Source organism: Patagioenas fasciata, chromosome Z (assembly GCF_037038585.1).
Source record: "Patagioenas fasciata isolate bPatFas1 chromosome Z, bPatFas1.hap1, whole genome shotgun sequence".
Classification (NCBI taxonomy): Eukaryota; Metazoa; Chordata; class Aves; order Columbiformes; family Columbidae; genus Patagioenas; species Patagioenas fasciata.
In genome coordinates this window covers 28,246,366-28,266,654 of record NC_092560.1, presented here as the reverse complement: position 1 = coordinate 28,266,654, position 20,289 = coordinate 28,246,366, and the positions used below count along the sequence as shown (strand labels likewise).

Here is a 20,289-nt window from a genome sequence, read left to right as displayed (position 1 = left end):
CTTTCTAACTAACTACTACTTCTTCAAGCATCTCCACAACTTTTTGCAGGGAAGACACTTCCACAGCCAGCAGGATGCAGAAAATGCTTTCGAAGAGTTTGTCAAATCCCGAAGCACAGAGTTTTACGCTATAGGAATAAACAAACTTATTTCTCATTGGTAAATGTGTCAATTGTAGTGGTTTCTGTCTTGATTAATAAAGATGTGTTTGAGCCTAATTGTAATGATTTAAAATTTGTGGTCCAAAACCTCAATTACTTTCCCACCAACCTACATTTGGGGTACATTGTGTGGCTGTACATAAAAAGTGAGAGTGTAGTTCTATGCTCACATTTAACTGGCACGCATAGGTGTGTTCTGCTGCTCTTCCTGATCCAGCTGCATTTTTGCTACATCCTTTATGGTGACACTAGTAGTCATGAAGCCACAGAATAAGCAGTACTTCTACTGGATGAGGAAGGCAGGGAAGCAAGGCAGAGGGCTGCCTCTCATATACCAATAGCTAAAATGGCTACTCCAAAATAACAACCTTATCTTGTATTACCCTCTTAATATTTTTCTTCTAGTTTTATTCCCCTCCTTTAGTTTTACACAACTTAATTTCAAAGCCTGGCAACCTATCCTACTATTCACCAGCGGTCACACAGCATTTACCTTGCACATACTTCACGACTAACTTGGTCCAGTGCTTCCTACAGAAGTTACCAAGCACGTGGCTCTGCTGACAGTGTCTATCACCCTTTCTCCTCCAACATCATAGGACCCCTAACACCACCAAAGCAATGTTCTGTCTTACCTCAAACTACTTCACATCACCAGTCAGACTTAGGGAACTGAAGACAAGCTCTCATGCCACACCAACAAGTTAGACTTGGGGCTGCTGACTGAAATGCCTCCACAGTCAAAACCCACCATCTCAGTCCTGATTGAGGGACCGGATCTGACATACAGCTCAGAGTACTGAGACATCAGGCGAAACACAATCACAACTGAGACAAGCATTAACACTTGTCCTGCCTAGCCCTAAGGCAGGAGGTCTGTTTTCAGAATAAAAAACGTGCCCAGAAGCAGCACGACTGGGGTCGCCCTGGTAGGAAAGAAAAGCCAGAAGCCAGTGCGACCCTACACTGACAGGGCAGTGCCAGCTCAGAACTAAGTTCTCCAATTTTTATAATTCTTTAGTTCTGGATTGCCCAGCTAGAAAACCTAGCAGCAGAGTTCAAAAGTTTCATACAGTTTGTTTCAAGACCAGAAACTACTGTTTATACTATGAAAAAAATATTTATTCAGTCATACAGCAATTGTTCGTCACTACCATGCCTAGTTTTAGCAATATTCCTCTCAAAGCTCTTCAGTTTACATCACAGCACTAAAACAAAGGATCATATTCAGATTTGTTCATTACATTATTAATTCTAAGCAGTTTAACTGTAATTTCTCTTATAGTAGCATAGCAAATTTCAACCTTTCTCACATGATTTCTTCATATCTTTTATGTAATTAATTAATTTACCAAAACACTCTTTCTTCTTCTTATGTATATTGTGAAGGTAGGAGATTGAACTGAAATTTTCTGCCATGTCAGAAACTGTACAGCTTCTGGTTTTGTCATATCAAATACACGTTAATGCCTTAGCTACTTAAAAAATAAATACATCTTCACAAGCTACTAGCTCTTCTATATATCTCCTTGCATCTCTTCGATCATGCACCTCCAACCACTCAGTAATCCATTGATAATTATAACTTCTTTGCTTATTTAGCCTAAAAGGGACCAATTTATCACAGACCGTCACGAATCCTGGTTTTAAATTATCAAGAGACCAATTACCAATAGGAATGGGGATACATCTTTCCAATTAAAGTGACTGATTTCATGTAAAACCTTGTAACATTTCACTTTTTAATTAGATATATTCTTTTCAAATATGAAGAGGTTCACCCTCATTTTATTTTCTATGCAGAAAATGAAATACAGCAAACATTAATCACACAACAACATAGTGCCAGACCTAATAATGCTTTCAGCACTCTTTGACAACTTCTAATCCATAAGTGTATGATGTCCTTTATTACTGTTTCATTCCAAACATCTACTTGAAAGTCAAGTATAGGCTTAAACTTTTTACATCCAAACATCCCTGGCTACATCTAAAATAATTAATCCAGATACAAGTTGAAAGAAACAACAGGATTCTATTTAAACAGAAACAGGAAAAAAAAAAATAAAAAGAAAAATAAAATATGGCATCAGGTTATACAAAGGCAGAACTGCCTACACTGCTGTCAAGATTAATAATTTATCTCCACTGGAATTACCAGTTAAATAAGGATGTGGCAACCCAGACTTCTAGTTCTTACTTAATTATTTTGTGCCAGGCTTAGAGATGGTACCAGAGCTGCCACGGAAGGACTCTGCCATTGGCACCTGACAGGAGTGTCCCAGGACAGGGCACCTTCCTGACCCACAGCTCTTCTCACCCGGGCTGAAGCCTTCCCCGCTGTGCAGAGTAGGAATAGGGGGAGAGCACAAACTCCTCACAACTCTCTCTTTTTTGGGACAGGCCTAGGAAAGATGGTGGCCAGGGACTCTTATACCACAAACTAAAGAGAACACTCGCTACTGCTAGTTTTTTGAAAATCAAACAAAAGCTAGGAGGTGTAATAGAGACAACTCACTAGAAAAGGAACTGAAAGCACTGTTCAAGGAAAAGAGCTCATCTTACAACTCCCTCTCTACCTGCACAAACTCAGATGAGACCAGCATTTTGCCTCTATTTTTCAACACATTTGAATACCTCAGGAGTGTTCTTATCACACCAACAAAAGCCCTACTTCCAAACACTGCATTTATTGAGCCAGCTTGGAAGTGCTGACGTAAGGGGAACAGACCAGGACTCTTGGCAACCCCTTGCTGAAATTCTTCCTGCTAGTCTGATGAGGGAAAGTGGGAATTCTCTGTCCGTTTTGGCTCAATATCCTGATTATGTCTTTCAAGGATGCAGCTTGGAAGGGTAGAAGTGTTGCATGGATGTATCTGAAACAAATGTCAAGTAACTAATTCATTCAGCACATGCTCCAGTCTTCACAGCATTCCTCCATTCCCCTCACACAATATTCGGACAATCACTGCCTGGTAAAGTATCTTCACTCTGCATTTTGCTTTTACACAATTTTTGCCTTTCTGGGTTAAAAACTAAAAAAAATAAACAACTTTGATTGACAACACATTAGGCACAATTCAGAAGCAGCAAAGAGGTTCCTTATTGGGTTCATGGATCAGCTGCACAAACTTCAGTGCTTTTTTGTAATCACACATAAAAGCATGCCTTCTAATGGGAATGCAAAACTAGTATAAAACAGAGAAGTTTACTAACTTTTGGAAACAAGGATAAGTCACAGCTACTGTTGAAAAGAAAGATGTCAAAATTCAAAGGAAGTACAACTTTAGAAAGTTGAAAAGCTTAATAGGGAACCTGAATTAGATCTTCAAGATTGGCAGGACAGAAAGGGTTCTGAAAGCCTTCTCATAGTAATACTCTTGTTTCTGTGCTTGTTGTAGGATAAGCTATTTTCAGAAAGAAATGAAAACATAAATGGGGCAAGCTTGCTTTTTAGGGGAAAGGATCATACTGGAATCTAAAATTCTAACACACAATACACAACTTATCCTTCTGAAAGTGACAAAAAGAAAATCATCAGACACACTAATACCTCACAGCATGCTGTGATTTTTTTTTTCACCCACTTTATTTAATTACTTTGAAGTACACTAATTTGATAAAAAAAAATCTCAAAACAGCAGTCATACAATGACAACTTTTCAGATGGGAACGTAAGTCAACCCCAACACGACTCCACTGACTTGCTGTGAAGTTCCACCAAGAAATGGATAGTCCATCATTATCATTATTAAATTGTTACCACTGTACTGGTGTTACACCAAAAAAAAAAAAAAAAAATCAAGAATTCAAAAACTGTACCAAAGAGTTTACGGTTTGAAACCAGCTGCAGTAATACTAAACACTATGATACTAGCAGAAAGCTTCTACATAAGTTAAAACAGGAGGTTAGTGTCAATATATAGTCATTGGCAGCAAATTCACAAGCTGAGAAGTAACGCAAGGTTATTATAACAGAAGATCTTCTGAAGATCTTTGCATAACCACAGTTCCTTCTCTAGCCCAGAGTACCAAAGCCTAGAATAAGTCAGAAGGATCAAGTCAGAAAGTTGGACCAAAGATGTGATGCAGTGTCAGGAAAACACAGAGAAGTCAAAACTTGTATTTACTGCAGCTGGGCATATCCCCACATAAAAAAGGCTACAGAACCGAAGCCATGAAAAACCAGAGACAATTAGAGGGGGAAGAAGCACCAGACAACAAAGCCCGCTGCACTTTGGGCTTGGAAGTCAGTACAGAGAAAGTTACAGATCCACTGAGTGGAATACAGCAATCCAGTTTGCCACAAGGTTAAGAAGGTTAAAACAAGTTTTTGGCAGGAGCAAATATGCACACTCCAAAATAAGAATACAAAATTAATAGCCTAGAGAATTTTGATATACAAAACGCACAAACAACATCTTGTAAACCAACTTAATTACAGACTCATGCATCTTAGCTTTAAACCAGGAAGTGATAACACGAAAAAAGGCCCAGTCCTACAGACTTTAACCACAAGAGGTGTTGCTGCACAGAGGTGTTATGACAGTACTTAAGCATTGGAGCAGATGTCTGAAGGCAATGTCCTCAAGTTAGGAACACAGATATTAATTCCTAAATACTGCTGGTTGTATACTCTTGGAATATATCTGATAAACTAACTAGATATCGTTAGAGAACACTTAACATTAGTTCCAGCTTCACAGTGCAGTCACAAATGTAAAGCATTACAGAACGTTTATGACAAATCTTGCCTCCTGAAATTTACTGAAAACAAGCCATTGCTGAAGTAGTCATTTGTGACTAGAAGCAAGAAACAGACTCAGATCCATGGCATCTTTCAATGCTACTCATGTTTTAACTACACATTTAGAAAACTGTTTTGCAAATTTTTGAACCAATCTTGATCAGCCTGGGGATCCTCACCTTCAGTGAAACCAACGCTGCCAAGTCATTGCAAGACTGTGCCTCAATCCCGTGCAGTTAACTAAAACAGATACAGGAACTAAAAAAGAATGACTTGTGCACTACAGCAGTACCACAGTAACTTTCAAACCCTTTAGCTTTTATATCATACATATGCAGCGTGGCTTTAACCCACAGGCATTTATGAATGATGCATCTGCATGAAGCTTCTCATGAACGCTGCAAGTTTCTGAACATCTTCTACAGTCACCGCGTTATATAAAGAGGCACGGATTCCTCCCACAGATCTGCATTGAAAAGTGAAGGTGAGAAAAAAAAAAGGTTTGTGTAATTCTAAAAAAAGACAATAACATTCACAGACATTTAAACCTACCCTGCTCCAAAGAGATAAAATTTACATTTTATTGGAAAGAGATGCAATATTTAATTCTTCAATGCAAGCTTGCAATCTGAAGAAACTTAGTATTTATTAGTTATTTACAGCTCAAATGCTGTAGAACTGTGATATCAAAAAGCTATCTTTTCTAATTCCACAAACACCACTGCGAAGGAACTCTTGCAATAACGTAGACATGCCGTGTAATTAAAGGCTTCACACAACGACAGAACCTGACCTCAAGAGTCATAATCTTTGGCATTTGCACAAAGCTAGATTTATTAAATTGGAGAAGAAAGCAGAATTAAGGAGAAAGCTGAGACCCACCACACCCAAGTGGTAGTTGAGCCACCAACAGCCTCTAGACTGCTATTCCCAAGCAATGCCAAACAAACATGAGGAACAGCTTGTGAGTGAGAAAGGCTGGTAAGTCAATGCACAATGCCTGCTGCGGTATTCACTGCAGTTACAGTTTATTTTGCACAAGAAAGGTTTTCATCTGACTCTTAATACTTACCGATGCCCTTTCAGAGATATCATGTTAAGTTCCACAGCTTTCTCAAGAAATTTCTTTTCCAGCGCTTCATCGCCCTTGACACTGCCAATACGGAAAGGGACATTCATTCTGCTTCGGTTCTTTTCCTCCACTGGACATCTAGAGAAGTTGCAGGATGTAATGAGTAACTCATTTTGTGCTAAATTTACATTTTCACCTATATACCATATCAGAAAGTGAGTAATTGCATCTGTTGACACCAAAGTCATTACTTTCTGTGAAAAAATACAACCTTCCTTTTTTTAATCTAGTACAATAATGGAAACAGTAAGTGGAAGGCTTATTAGACCTTCCTGACATACTCAAAATTACCCCAGAGGAATGCACAGGAGGCTTGTAAACAGATCTAATTTTAAAAACACAACATAAACCAACACCCCACCCACAGTCTCAGTCATGTCCCCTAGGGTGAGGTTAGTTACAGTGCACTTTGACTGAATCTCAAGCAGTTTCTTCTTCAAAGACTGACACTTATTTTTACTCAGCTGGTCACAAAGTGCTACAAGAATTGAGCTTGACTCAGGTAAGCAGAGCTAAATAAAGTATAAGAACATGGCACAAGGAAATTTCCATGGATATTAGAGACTTCCATTATTGGTTTCAGTATACCTTCTACTTTAGTATTATTCAGAATCATTAACATCTCAGGTACAGAAGAGGTATCTCTAGAACAAATTTTGCATCGCATACAAGGCCACAACACAGGAACAGCTCTTTAATCTCTTAAAATTCCCTTTAATATAAAGTAGAAAATTCAAGATACATTTAAAGGAAAATTTCTCTTCAATTACTTTGTGAAGGTGAGAACAGAGGGGGGGGGAAAAATTATTTAGTGCTTCTAGTTCCAAAGCAGATACGAATTCTCCAGATTTATTCTTTCATAAAGCTGTGAAGTAGATACTCGCAGGGGTTCATTAGGAGTAAGTTCTCATACACCACATGTAAATTTCATAGATATTATTATTCTATTTGACAAAGAACAGGTATCATTCTTTTTAAGTTTCTTCCTTGTTCCTTTGTACAGATGTCTCCATTATGAGAAGAATACAAAAGATCAACCATAATATCTGCCTATGCAAATTTTCTGCTTCAGATGCAACCAGGAAAACACTCTTCAAAAAGGTCTGTGCTTGTAAGCATTCCCATATTTGAATAAACATAGCTACATTATAGTTTTCAGAAGATCCAGTTGTTATTAGGCAATCTGACATAAGTCAGTCAGTGCACAGACTTCAGAAAGCGAACTGCAAACAGCACAGAGCACTCTGTGAAGAAGTCTCCATTCGCCAAATGGCTCATCATGCTGCTTTCCCAGCGAAGCGCGCCACAGATTAGGCGGCGCATTACAGCTTCAGATAAGTCTCCCTTGTAGTCATAGATACAATATAAAAATCCACAGTCCTAACTGTATTGCTTAGCAAGATGCACACAGCTCACTTAGTGAAGCTTGCTTTGCCTTCCCGATTGACTGTTTACTGTGCCATCTGCATTGCATTTCCCACTCGCAGACTTATAGACGTGCTTGCCAGAAACAGATTTATATTTGTTACAAAATGTTTTTTTCAAGGCTTCATTTGCTTACTGAGGTTTATGAAAAGCCCTCAGGATTTCAGTAGAGTAGGATGACAATCCTGATCATGACAATGCTAAAGGCAAAGCTGTTCTCATTAACTAAATGGATAAGCAGAATGTATTAAATATTATGATTAAAATATATCCCTGCCAATTAACGTTGGAGCCAGCTTTAATTTAAAATCCAAATTTAATTTGCCCTATCCTAACTTCAACTTGAAAGTTAATTAGGTCCCAAAACAGTTGATCTTATCCTGATGGTAAAGGAAAATATTTCACAGTTTCATAGTCAATTACTAGTTTTTGAGCTTGGTGAGTATTAGAATTATTCTGCATTACAACATCAGCTTTTAACTACACGTATTTTGGGTCCTGTGAGCTCAATATCTTAAAATCAGAGGGTTCAATCTGCTTTGGAAAACCATTAACAATAACTGAAGAAAATAAACCACAAGAAAATGTATTGCATTTTTGCCTACATCTTGGTCTGATTTTTCTCCTGTTTCAGAAAGGGTTTCAGAACTTGGCACAATTAGCTAATAAAAACTTCCTGCTTGACAGACAAAAAGTAGAGCCTTCAACTACTGAAAGAGATGGTAGGACGAACAATGCAAACATGGTCCCTACAACTTCTCACAAGCCACTTTCTCTGCTTTGGCCTGTATTTCCCCCATGAGATTCAGTAAGAGTACAAACCAGAAACTGCGTATCTCTTTTTTGTATGCTCCTCTCCTAGGTTCTCCTGTGTTTTGTTATATTTAGAACATAAGTTATTAATGTGCTTCACAATACATTATACAGGATAATTTCAAGTAACTTCCTACTAGAATAAGACTCATCTTTGGATAGTTATCAAGTGAATGGTTTGCACAAATAATTCCTGTAGGATTCCTCAAAATTTCTATTTACAGAAAAGGTAACTTCAAAATTATGCTGCAATAAGACTCTTAGAAGTTACGAATATGTTTAGCTCTGCAACAAACATTGAAACCAAAGGGAAAAGCATAGCAACTTACACATAGAATCCATTGGATTTGTCTATAATATCATAAATCATTTGTGATTTGATTACACTAAGTTTATCCATAGCTGCAGCTCCGCCATTATTCTTTATCCATTCCAGTACCAGTCCCATGATATAAATGCTGGAACAGAAAAGAACATTTTTCAATCAGATTATTTTTAAAAAACAGAAAAAGTAACAGTCCTGTTTAACGCTTCACAAAATATTTCAGCAACAAAATGTTATGTTTGGTTTTATGGTGCTTAAGATGAACAACTCAGAATCTGGACTATTTTACAAATTATGACAATTCTAAGCAGGCAACTTTTTTTGGACACAGATGAGGTATCCTGAAATTCACATGCTACGGAAATCTGTTGGACAAAAGTCAATCCTCTGTACCACAGAAGGACAAGTCCTGCAGGCTTCCTGCAGCCCTGCAGGGCTCCCAAGGGCCATCCCAGACACGCTGCACGGATCACTGCCAGCTCCTTGACCACACAACTGCCTGTCAAATCCTAGAAAGACACAGAGCTCACACAGAAGTTGGTAGCATCCACCCTGTGCAGCTGCTCTAGCAAAGATGCAGGGATGAATCTCAAATGTATGTAAATTAATAATGCCAGAAATCTAACCTCATTTTCACAAACGCTAAAAGCTACAATCTCATTTCTGTTTAAAAAGACATTTTTCCCACATGGACAGTGAAGTTTGGCAAAACAAATGATGATGCATTACACTTAATTATTCACTACCATTCAAGCCCTAAGTAGAGATTTGGAAGCCTACAGGCATCACATGGCTTGAGACCAAGTATATCAATGCCAGTTACTAAGGGCAACCTAAAAAAATCCCCCAGGCCTTTTGCTTTTGTGCTTTTGCTACAAAACTCAGCTTGTTCAAGTTCAGGCATTTCCCACAACTACAGCACTTAACATAATAAACTGTTCACAAGTTTTTATGGCATATTTCCAACAAGTTTGCTTTTATTAATCCTTTCATCACAGATTCCAAGGGAGTGCTCAGAGAACATTAACTCTATAAGTTTCTTTAACACAAACCTAGCAGGAGGCTGTTTTAGACTTTGCTACTCTTAATTTCTCAGTGGATGCCACCATCAGATCTTTGAACACTGCAGAATAGCTGAGGTTACAGGTTACCTTTTATACAAAACCCCCTATAGCTTTGAGAGCACAATCTTGCCACATTTATGACAATGTAAAGGATTTAAGTGAAGTATAGCCTAGGCCCTTGCCAAATATATAGGGCCACATCACCTCTTGCCTTCACTCCCATGAGTGAAACTTCTTGGACAAGTAAGGTTTAAAGAAATCAGCCTTAGAGCCACCCACAAAATCCAGCCAGCTGAAATCATTTATCCTTCTTTCATGTCACTAAAAATAATGGGTTTGGAGCAATCTTAAATGCAAAATAAACCTTTGGAACTTATAAATGAGATTCTTATAGCAAATTCATTGTTAATTTTAGCAAAGCAGATTAGGGTCAAAGAGTCAAGCTCTGTAGCGCCAAAAGGTTGAAGCTGTTAGCATCACTTTAATTTAATTTAACATCCTGCTGAAGTAGCTTTTGCTAATTCAGCCAATATTTCCTGCCTGTTTGCCAGCAAACCATTAGAGAGTGCAAGGAAAAGAGTAGAGGAAGAGAACTAGGCAGCTTTGCCAGTTCCTTGCAAAAACTGGAACAGGCATTCAGAGCCAAACCAAACAGATGTGCACGCTGTCAGTCTGTGTTACATTCTGCATTCTGGAGCATACTCCAATGTGGGTCTGTAGCATGAAGTGAAATCTGACAACACAGTGGTCAGAAAAGAGAGAGACTGTTAATTCATGTTATTTACAGCTCACTTAATCTCCCACTACCCTGCTAACGTTACTGACAGATACTGAGTTACAGCTAAAGCAGCACTTTCTTTTCAGAAATTCTGTGCAGTGGCCAGAATAAAACTCCAGAATTTAATTTCTTTCGCTTTTCGAACCAGAGGAACACCACTGTGTTCAAGTGCTGAGATTAAGCAGAACTTTGTTTTTTCAAATGGAAATCACTTTGTACTTGGAAAACATGAATGGCTGGATTGTAAAACCTGGCATATGCCAGTACACAGTGTCCAAAACAGTACGTGTGACTTGGCAGTCAGGAAAATAAGCGATCATTAAAAACAGAGGTTTTATAAACCACTGGGAAAAAAAGACACACATACTGTCCGTGTTAAAAAGCTACATTCAGAAAAAGAGACAAAAATCCCCAAACGGTGCAATGTTGATGCTCATCTTGGACACCAGCCCTAAGGACATTTGGTGTACCCAGTAGACAGGGCGGAAAAGCTGACAGCAAGAGCACATCATTACAGTACTACATACTCTACAGTATGCATATTCCTTGAGGAAACAAGATGTGCTTTGTAAAGTCTGGTATAAACATACACTCACAATATCTACTATTATTATAAATTAAGATAACTGCCTCTATGTCCTTGCAATAGTACACCCCATAGTGAGAACCAGCAGATTCAGAGATACAATGAGCATCACGTAGAATTCTGCTAAATTTAAGCAAGCTTTGGCATTAAGGCAAGCTTTGCATGCAGGAATCATTGTACTTTATGCCTATACAATGGATTTGATATGTGTTGGATGGCATCAGACAACTTAAGCTTGCAAATTCTGGAATGCATGAAAAAGCTGTAAGAGCTGCAATTAAATACCAAAAGTACAAGACTGCATTATCAAATTATCTAAATCAAAAAGAAATCTTATATTTAAAAGTAGAAATCATTATTTTCAAAGTATTTTTTTTTAAAAAGGGGGGGCAGTATACCTGGTTTGAAGACTTTTAAAATAACCGTTTTAGTGGGCATTGCTCCAGATTAAGAATGGGTAGATACTACTGGCTCAACACCTAAATATTCCAGTAGCAAAGCATCATTTCACTAGCTAGCAGAAACTAGAAGATAGTAATCTTAAAAGAGCAAGCTGTGGCCTGTTCTGCTTCTTGCATACATGATGTGACCAGGTACATGCGCATTTCATGATCTTGATTGTTAGCAATAATTATGAAGCTAGAGCAATTTTATTTTTGGATGTCAATGCAAACACTGAGGCAGTAGTTAAAGGAATATGGAAACAGGAAGTAGAGCATAAAGCAAAGTAATGACTAAAATGTCTCTTCTGAAAAAAAAAATCATGCTACAGGGATAGGGATCTGGAGGTTCAAATGCTGAGAACAACCTCAGGAAGAAGTTAAGTCAAATCTGTACTGACTGTTCAAGAAGGAAGACTTAAGTGCCAAGTTATCTACTTGCAATGATAGAAGGATCGCCACTGAATTGAGCAGAGTTACGTTCACGTAAGTCAGAATTCAATCGTGAAACTTCTACAATGGAATTATGACATATAATATTTACTTCTCATATCCTTCATGGCTGGGTCCCACTAGGCAACATGTAAGCCTACTACAGGCATGTGGCTGGACACTTCCCATGTTTTCACATGAACCATGTGAAACATTCCAACGTATCAGGCAAGTACTCAACCTCTGAAACTTTTCTTGATATGAGCAGCAGATGGCAGTGCAGCAGCTTTCTGAATAAGAGATATTAAATAGCAGGGTAAATTACCTGTAGCATGGTGGAGTGTTATACAAAGAGCCATTCGCTGCTTGTGTTTTGTAATCCAATACAATAGGGCATTCTTTCAGCGCAAATCCCAGCAAGTCCTCACGTACTATTACAACAGTAACTCCAGCACAGCCAACATTCTTCTGAGCACCAGCAAAAATCACGCCAAACTTTAACAGAAAGAAGAGAAGAAGGACTTGCTACTTGTGTTTACTAGTAGATCTTAAAACTGAGTCATACACCAGTATCATTAATACAACAGGCATACAACTTGGCTGAACACTGTGGAGAACGTGTTGAAAATAAGTTGCAGGTCAAAGATAAATTAAGAGAAGTTCTGACTTCAAAGTGCAGTTACAGCTACAGTTGTTGTCCCATGTACGTCTATTATCAGAACCACATGTCTTCATTTGACTGCAGGGCACAGCAAATTTCCCAATGATTCGCTAAATATTTATTTACTAGCCACAAATACTTCAAGGCAGCCCATCTCAATTTCACATAACTCCAAGCAAATTTACTAAAAATAAATTCATATCTAGATCACAGTATTCTCAACTAATCTGGTGTTTCAGAACAGGAATTATATAATCCAGGTGCGCAAAGAGGCAGATCAGGAAAGGCCAAGATGAAGCCCCTTCTTTTTGCTACACACAGATGAGAAAGATCAAACACATTACTTCACCAGTCAGTAACACTTCCCACTTCTAACACACTTCACAAAAGCAAGTAGCATGTTTTGCATCCATACTATCTGTGAAACAGACACAGTAATTGTGAGGCACAGGAAGCTTTAGCAGCTTAAAAGGGGTTACAGATTTTCCTTGTAAGAGGCAGGATCAGAAATTCTGATTCACACAGTAGACAATCTTGGACAGCTCTTAACATGAACAATTTCAACGTAGTTTAATATGTTTTTACTGAAAAAAAGGCAGATCGACAATGAAATAACAAACTTCAAATTTCAACATTTGTATCCATCATCAGATATCCCACTAAGAAATATCATTTCCTTAATTTCAGTGCTCAGCATGTCAAGCCACCCAGACATTTCAAAATCCCTGACTATATGCAATCAATTTTGAAAATGCTTTGGGCAACCACTGTGTTCAATACTGTACCTTGGAAACATCCACAGGTTTGGACAGGAAGCTGGATGACATATCACAAACCAAGACTGCCCCTTTGACATCAGGTACAAAGTCAAACTCCACACCATGAACAGTCTCATTAGCACAGTAATAGACATAAGATGCATCTGGATTAAGATTCCAAGTGCTTGGATCAGGAATGTCTGAGAAAGACAAAAATCCAAAGGTCATTGGAGATAAATAATTTTCCTGGCACGAAATTTTACTTGAACGCAGGACTTAACCTGGAAGGATTTTACAGTATAAAATATTCATCATCTTGTTACCAGGAACATAAAATTTATCTGCAAAGGTAATCCACCGGTGTGTTCCCAAGTGTCTGTGGTGAGCCAACACTAAGCTTACAAACACCCTTCTGGTTTCCAGCCCTTTTTCCTCAAGGGATTTTCATCAGGTTTGCAATCTCAGACTACAAACTACTGTGCTAGGGATCCAAAACAGATTTCAGAGAAATTCAGGCACTGGGTCTAAGAATTCTCCTGATGCCTTTGGAGCCACTGAAGCATCCAAATTCTCTCTAAAGCTGTGTTTCAGTGCATCCCCAGAAGCATTTCAGTCTTGCTCAAGCTGAGCATAAGGTTACCAACCTACCTCCCATTTAAGCTTTACAGTCCATTTAGAAAACCAAGATTTCCTCTGTCAACAGGCAATACACAGGCATGCCCTGACAGCACAGAACATGATTTGCATAGAACAAATGGTTGCTCTCCCTTTCCTCTCCTCCAAAACATAAGTGCTGTTATTGCCTCCATCATTATTTAGTGCCTCTCCCCTTGTCTACTGCTGCCAAATGGTGAATGTGCTCCCCTAGGCTGGGAAGTTGTAGGTTCAATTCCTTCCTGCGCCTCAGAGGATATAAACTTTTCTTCCAAGTTAGTGCCCTCGTCACCAGTTAGTATACTAACTCACATGGGAATATCATTTATCTTTCCTTGTGCTATAATTTGGACCAGAAGGAAGAGAAGAGAGCATGACTAGAAACCAGAATTTAGGTGCCTCTGCTCCAACAACAATTTATGTATATCCAGGGACAAATTATACACACGTTATTGAAACAGACTCTTGTAAAATTCCCAATCCCTCCGTTACAGTTAACCTTTTTTTAATTTTCCTTCTACACTGTGGTCATTTAGATTATGTTATATCCAGTAATAAGCTTCCAGAGGAGGAGCTGAAAACACCCCTCCTCTTCCAGAGCCAAGTGCCTGTTGTGGCACATCGGTAGGGAAGATAAATATTTGGGAACCCTAAAAAGAAGGTGACAGAATGCATGTCTCCCATCTCCTGGGCCAAAGTCAAGATCCCAGGCACGCTTCTAAATTTCACAGCAATCTCATTATTGAGAATACCTGAAACTAAGTTACCTTAAGAACTCAGTTACATAACGGTGGGGTGGGGGTGGGGGGGTAGAAAAAACAAACAAACAAAAACACAACAACAACAAAACCACACACACACCAAAAAAAAAAAAAATCCAAACAAACAAACAAAAAACCCCACCAGACAGACCAAAAAAAAAAAAAAAAAAAAGTAGTCAGGCATCCCAGACCATTTCCCTATTGGTACACATTTGCCTCTTGCCACCTGGCCACTTATTTTCTGGAATCTGCTCAGTCTGGTTTCACGGTTGTTTTCTGGTGAAGATTGTCAAGCCATCTAAGAGATGCCCCATTAATGAACATGGATAGATTTGCCAGGCTGAGCAGTCAACTCTGAAACTAGTTAACATTCAGTGACCCAAAGGTTGACTTGGACCAATCTTCAGAGCAATTAAAAAAGCTGAGCATTCACATAGATGGAAGTAATCATCAACTTACACGTATAGGCTCCTAGTTTTGGATGAACGATGTTCACATTGGCATACTTCTCTGCTTCTTTAGCTGCTTTTGCTGACCAGGCTCCAGTAACGACATAATCTGCATGTCTTCCCTCCTTTAAACCAATGAGATTAAGTGGGACTGCACTGAACTGAGCAGATCCACCTCCTTGGAGAAAAATAACTTTGTAGTTTTCTGGTATATTTCTGCATGCAAGAAATATCAATTTGTATCATTCCCAGAAAACACAGGACTCATACTACTTAATATTATGCATCTAACAGCAACTGAGGAAGAACACTGTCATTTCAGAAGACTCTTTGCCAAGAGATTAGACCAAATCCCATTAACCTACGTCAGTACTGGTCTTGAGTAACAACTTGAGTAATAAGAGTAATGTTATACATTTTACAGATAGAAATTTGCTGAAAAAAAAAAAACAACTTTTTTCTCTTGGATAGCATTAAACCAAATTCACTTCCGAGTAGCTCTTCTATCAGAATATATACAGACTTGAAAGAGATCCCAACAAAATTAATTCTCTCTTGCAATTTTGTCTATTAGCAGTTTCATGGTCTTTCTGTCAGGCTAAGAAGCTGATACCAAGGTCCTCACAGCAGAATTCAGCTTTGAGGCCCTTCAGCTGTATACTATGCAGTGCAACTGTAGAGTAAATTGCGCATGCAGAGCAAGTGGCGTAAGTACTTCTTCATACAATCACAAAAATTGCTTGTTCAAATTATTCATCAAAACCCCCCTGTCAATAATTCTGGCTGTGACCAAGAGTCAAGGTTTTATAAGAAATTACTACCATTATTAACTGCTGCAAGAACATTAATTCTAATACATTACATTTATTTCAAACTTTTAAAAATGTGTCACACTACAAGTAGGAAAAGGGCTCCTGATCAGTGATCCTACAACACATCTGTAGAGCTTTTCAGTAAAATAAGACTGATCAGTAATGTACAGATCACCGCTATGCCACAGGAGAACTGATTTCTATCATTTCAATTTGTTTCATGAAGAAAGCGGATGCCCTTCATGAATTCCATGAAGGTGACAAAAATTAGGATTTCAGAAGAAAGTGTACAGTATGCATATTAAAAGCATTTTAACCTAATGAAAGCAGTTTGTCACATTCAAATAAATGAGCATCTGAAAAATAGAAGATCAGTGTCCTCTCCAAGATTATTACTCTATCAGACACAGTATCTAAACAAAAGAAAAAAAAAGCAAACACACAAGCAAGTACTTTCAAGAAAAAGTCTTCATATTAGTCACTATTGGTGCAACTAACACAAGCATAAACTAAAAGTAACCAGGAAGTAATTCACTTACAGCAATTCACGCAGGAGATTTTCAGCTGTATTTAAAATTTTTGTGAAATCAGTGGTCCGATGGCTCATTTCTTTTGTGGAAAGGAAAGAAGAAATAATATGAAACAAAATGGTAATATATTAATGGGATTTTAAAATTCTGTTAAGCTTTAAACTTTTTACACTACAGACTCAAAATGCCTGAAGCCTCCCACTTCTGGTTCCGCTCCCTGCTTTTTGCTGAGCCTCCCTAAATACTCACACAAGATTTATACCTCCAGTCTTGTCCAGATCTGGACAAATCCAGTCCATTCACATTTGGCATCCACACGACCTTGCCATTCCAGGAACAACTACATTTGTGTGAAAAAAATATTCCCTAGAAAGGCATAAGTTTTCTTCACTCTAAGAATCTTCTCTGATACCAGTGCTGTAGCAAGTAAGGTACAGAGGTTTGTTCTCTTTATTTTTAACAAGGCTTCTTCATGCAGCAATCCTCATTAAACATCAAGGAAACTTAATACTAATTCCTTTTACTAAATCCGTATTCTTTCTTCCATCTGTAAAAGCGTGCAATTTAGATATTAATCCCTACCCTGCAGAAATTGCTGTACATTTTAGTTTTGGCAACTAAACATTTTTACAGGACCAGTAAAATGCTGACCGTCTTCTTGCATACAGGCTTTGTGCAACTGGGGCTGAGAAGCCAGTTAGCGATCCATAGGGCACAGAAGACACCCGCTTCGTATGACAGGACAGCACTGGCTTCCTAATGGGAAGGGCACTGTACATCAAACACATTTGAAGCATTTTGCCACATACTATGTTATCTATATATATACACATACAGTATGTATCTATCTGCGCATAGTAAGTCTACACTATGGAGTATTTTATAGATATAAATAAAATCTTGTGTATATATAGCCTATATTTATACACATCTCTGCCCAAGGATCCAAAAGTGCTACTGTTTTACATGTTAGTCATCTTTTTTGTCTCAAGTCCTCTGTTTTGGATCTCTAAACATCTGGCTATGTATAATTTTATGGTCTCCTGATGAATGGTAGAAAAGGCATATGAAAAAGTAGCAGAATAAGGTATTAGAAAAGGAGCTGAAACAGCAAAATAAAAACTCTTATTGAAGAATTTGATTAAACATTTACATTCTGCAAAATACATAATTTTTGAAATCTTACCAAGAACGCTTATACCAAGTCCTTTGTAGTCCACCAATTCTTTCTGTGCTTCTAATAATACCTAACAAAAGAAAAAATCCACACATAAATTAAGATAATTTTCCACTATCTGGAGTCACTGATGCACCATGCATATACCAACTGCTCCATGCAGTAATAACCTCGCTTAATAAGTGTCAAGTTAACAGAAGCATAGTCACTGATAAAATTTTGTTGTATCTCATGTCTGAAGGCTTTTAATGAGACGGCATAACTAAATAACATGTTTCTTGTGGAGACCATGTTTTAAGTTATTATTTCAATAGTTTTATTTCCAGATTCCAGAATGATTTCTAGGAGCTGGATAGAACTCCCAGCCCTTTACAGAATGCTTAATGTGTGTTCTTTCTATTCAAGCATCTTAAATCCCCACCCGCACCGCTCTGCTTTGTGTTCTTTCACTTGATTTCTGCAAATAGGACAACTACAGTATGGAGGAAAACATGAAAAAAAAAATCAGCTTGGGGATCTAGATACCTCAAATTGAGCCAACAGGACAAGGTCTGTTTTCAAGGAATGAAGTCCTGCATTTTCTGAAGATGAGCCTCCTCTATGCCATTGAAATTTAAGAAAAAATTAGGTAAAATTCGAGGCTACCAAAACCTATGTGTCACTCCTAGGAACCCTAGTCAACTAGTCTGCTGCTTCAGCCTTCCATTTCTCTTTCTTCTCCTGTAGCTCTCAAATGCCAAAGTGGAATTAGATTCTAACCATTAGATCCACAGCCTACAATTTCAGTAAATTCCTGTTTGAGAGACAGAACACCCTTAGCTCCTCCTAAAGGAAGCAGGAGTAGAGGCAGCTTCAGCAGAAAATCCACAAAAACAAATGCTGTATGCACGCACCCCAGGATCTGCCAAGCAACCACCCCATCTGGACAGTGGCAGAAAGGCAAAATCTGCCTTGTTGACAGGTTGTCTGCGTGGCCTGCCAACTGTAGCAGCTGGTCACCAAGAGGTCAAACAGAAACAACTGCACTGCTCTTGATGTTAGAGATGGTGAAGTGGTAACCACTGTTTCACATGCAAACTTACCAATGCCAGATGCAGGGGGCAAAAAGCCAAAGGGAGCACACAGACTACTAGAAAGTGCTTGTTAAATCGCTTGATAAAATCCAATTGTTATAACATTGTTTATCTGACAACCTGCACATGCCTTAAAACAGGTATCTATGATACACCTTGTAATAGCCATGATGAGCTCTTTCCACCTTCATGCTTCAGTGAGTCCAAGCACTCCATATGTGACATCAACCCACATTCAAAGTGAAACAATCAAGGTGGTGCAGTAGTCCAGTTAAGAGTACTGCATCTTTAGGAGAGGAAAACAGATTAATAACATGGAATTCAGCTATGCCCTCCTCAAACCCTAAACCCAGTTCTCAGCACTCTGTTGAAATTGGATACTGCGTCTAATAAGAGCCCCTTTCTAAGCCAAAGGTTCAAGACAGAACAACAAACTTCTTTGCAGCATAGCCTACAAAAGACATTCTGATGAGAAAAAAGAAGAAAAAAAAAATACAAATTTGTTGACCTAAAAAGAAATAAGTAACACAGAAAACAATGAAGAAAACTATGATGGAAACTAAGAATAAAAGGTTTCCACAACACATAACTCTTAATTTGAAAGTCAGATACATAGAATTTGGCAGAAACCACTCCCTCTCCATATGCAACTAGATCACCTATGGCTGCTGATGCAACTTTCCAGAGGGTTGAGTCTGCACTACACTCATAAAAGTTTTTTAAATACAGACTTCTCAGGAAATTACCATGTTCTTTATCAGCTGACAAATAACACACCTAACATAGTCACCCTTGTGCATCTGAGCACTTCCCATCCCAAAACTGTTACAGCACTTGATGAACGACCTTAGGTCAAACTCAGATAAAGCTCTGGGAGAGCAATCCTAAAATCACATTAGGTGCATTTCCAAAAACCAACCTTACCAGGGCACTGATCTGGGTGTGGAGGGGGGAAAGGAGGATTCGTTGCTATGCGGGTGGTTCTTTTTACTACTCGAGCTCCCCGGCCCCCGCAGGAGCCCCCGGGGCGCCGGGCTGGGAAGCAGAACCGCTGCCGCCGCCTCACCCGGCCGAGTGCCCCGAACCCCCGTCAGCCCAGCGCCCTCCGCAGCGCCGGGAGACCCAGAGCGCTCGCTCCCGCCAGCCACAACGCTCCAGCCCGCACGGGGAAGGGCCTTCGGCCCCTACTCACGGAACGCGGGAGCTTCGCCGGCCCGGCCCCGAAGTTCACCACTTGCCGCCCGCTCTCCATTCTGGTCCCGCTCCTGCCGCCGCTGCCCGCCCGGCCGCCGCCCCCGCCACAGATAAACCCCCCGCCACCGGCCCGCCCATTGGCTCCCGCCGCACACACCCCAGAGGCGGGGCTGCAGCCGGCACGTCCTGTCCATTGGCCCCCCCGGCAGCGTCCCGGCCTCCACGCGGAGGCAGCGTGATTGGGCTGAAGGCGGGGCGGGGCACGGCACGCGGGGCCCCGCGAGCGGATTGGAGAGCGCGAGTGGGCCACGCCCCCG

General features: G+C 39.4%; 1 protein-coding gene across 1 annotated transcript; it reads right to left on the bottom strand.

Moving 5' to 3' along the window:
* Positions 1-3,711: 3,711 nt before the first annotated feature.
* PSAT1 (phosphoserine aminotransferase 1) lies at positions 3,712-20,072 on the bottom strand. Its single transcript, XM_065861638.2, has 9 exons — positions 19,971-20,072; positions 17,715-17,775; positions 16,538-16,607; positions 15,197-15,402; positions 13,350-13,522; positions 12,229-12,398; positions 8,608-8,736; positions 5,981-6,118; positions 3,712-5,374 (listed from the first exon to the last, which is right to left on the bottom strand). Exons 1-9 carry the CDS (start codon positions 20,028-20,030, stop codon positions 5,269-5,271), a joined length of 1,113 nt encoding a protein of 370 aa, XP_065717710.1. The 5' UTR covers positions 20,031-20,072; the 3' UTR covers positions 3,712-5,268.
* Positions 20,073-20,289: the final 217 nt, after the last annotated feature.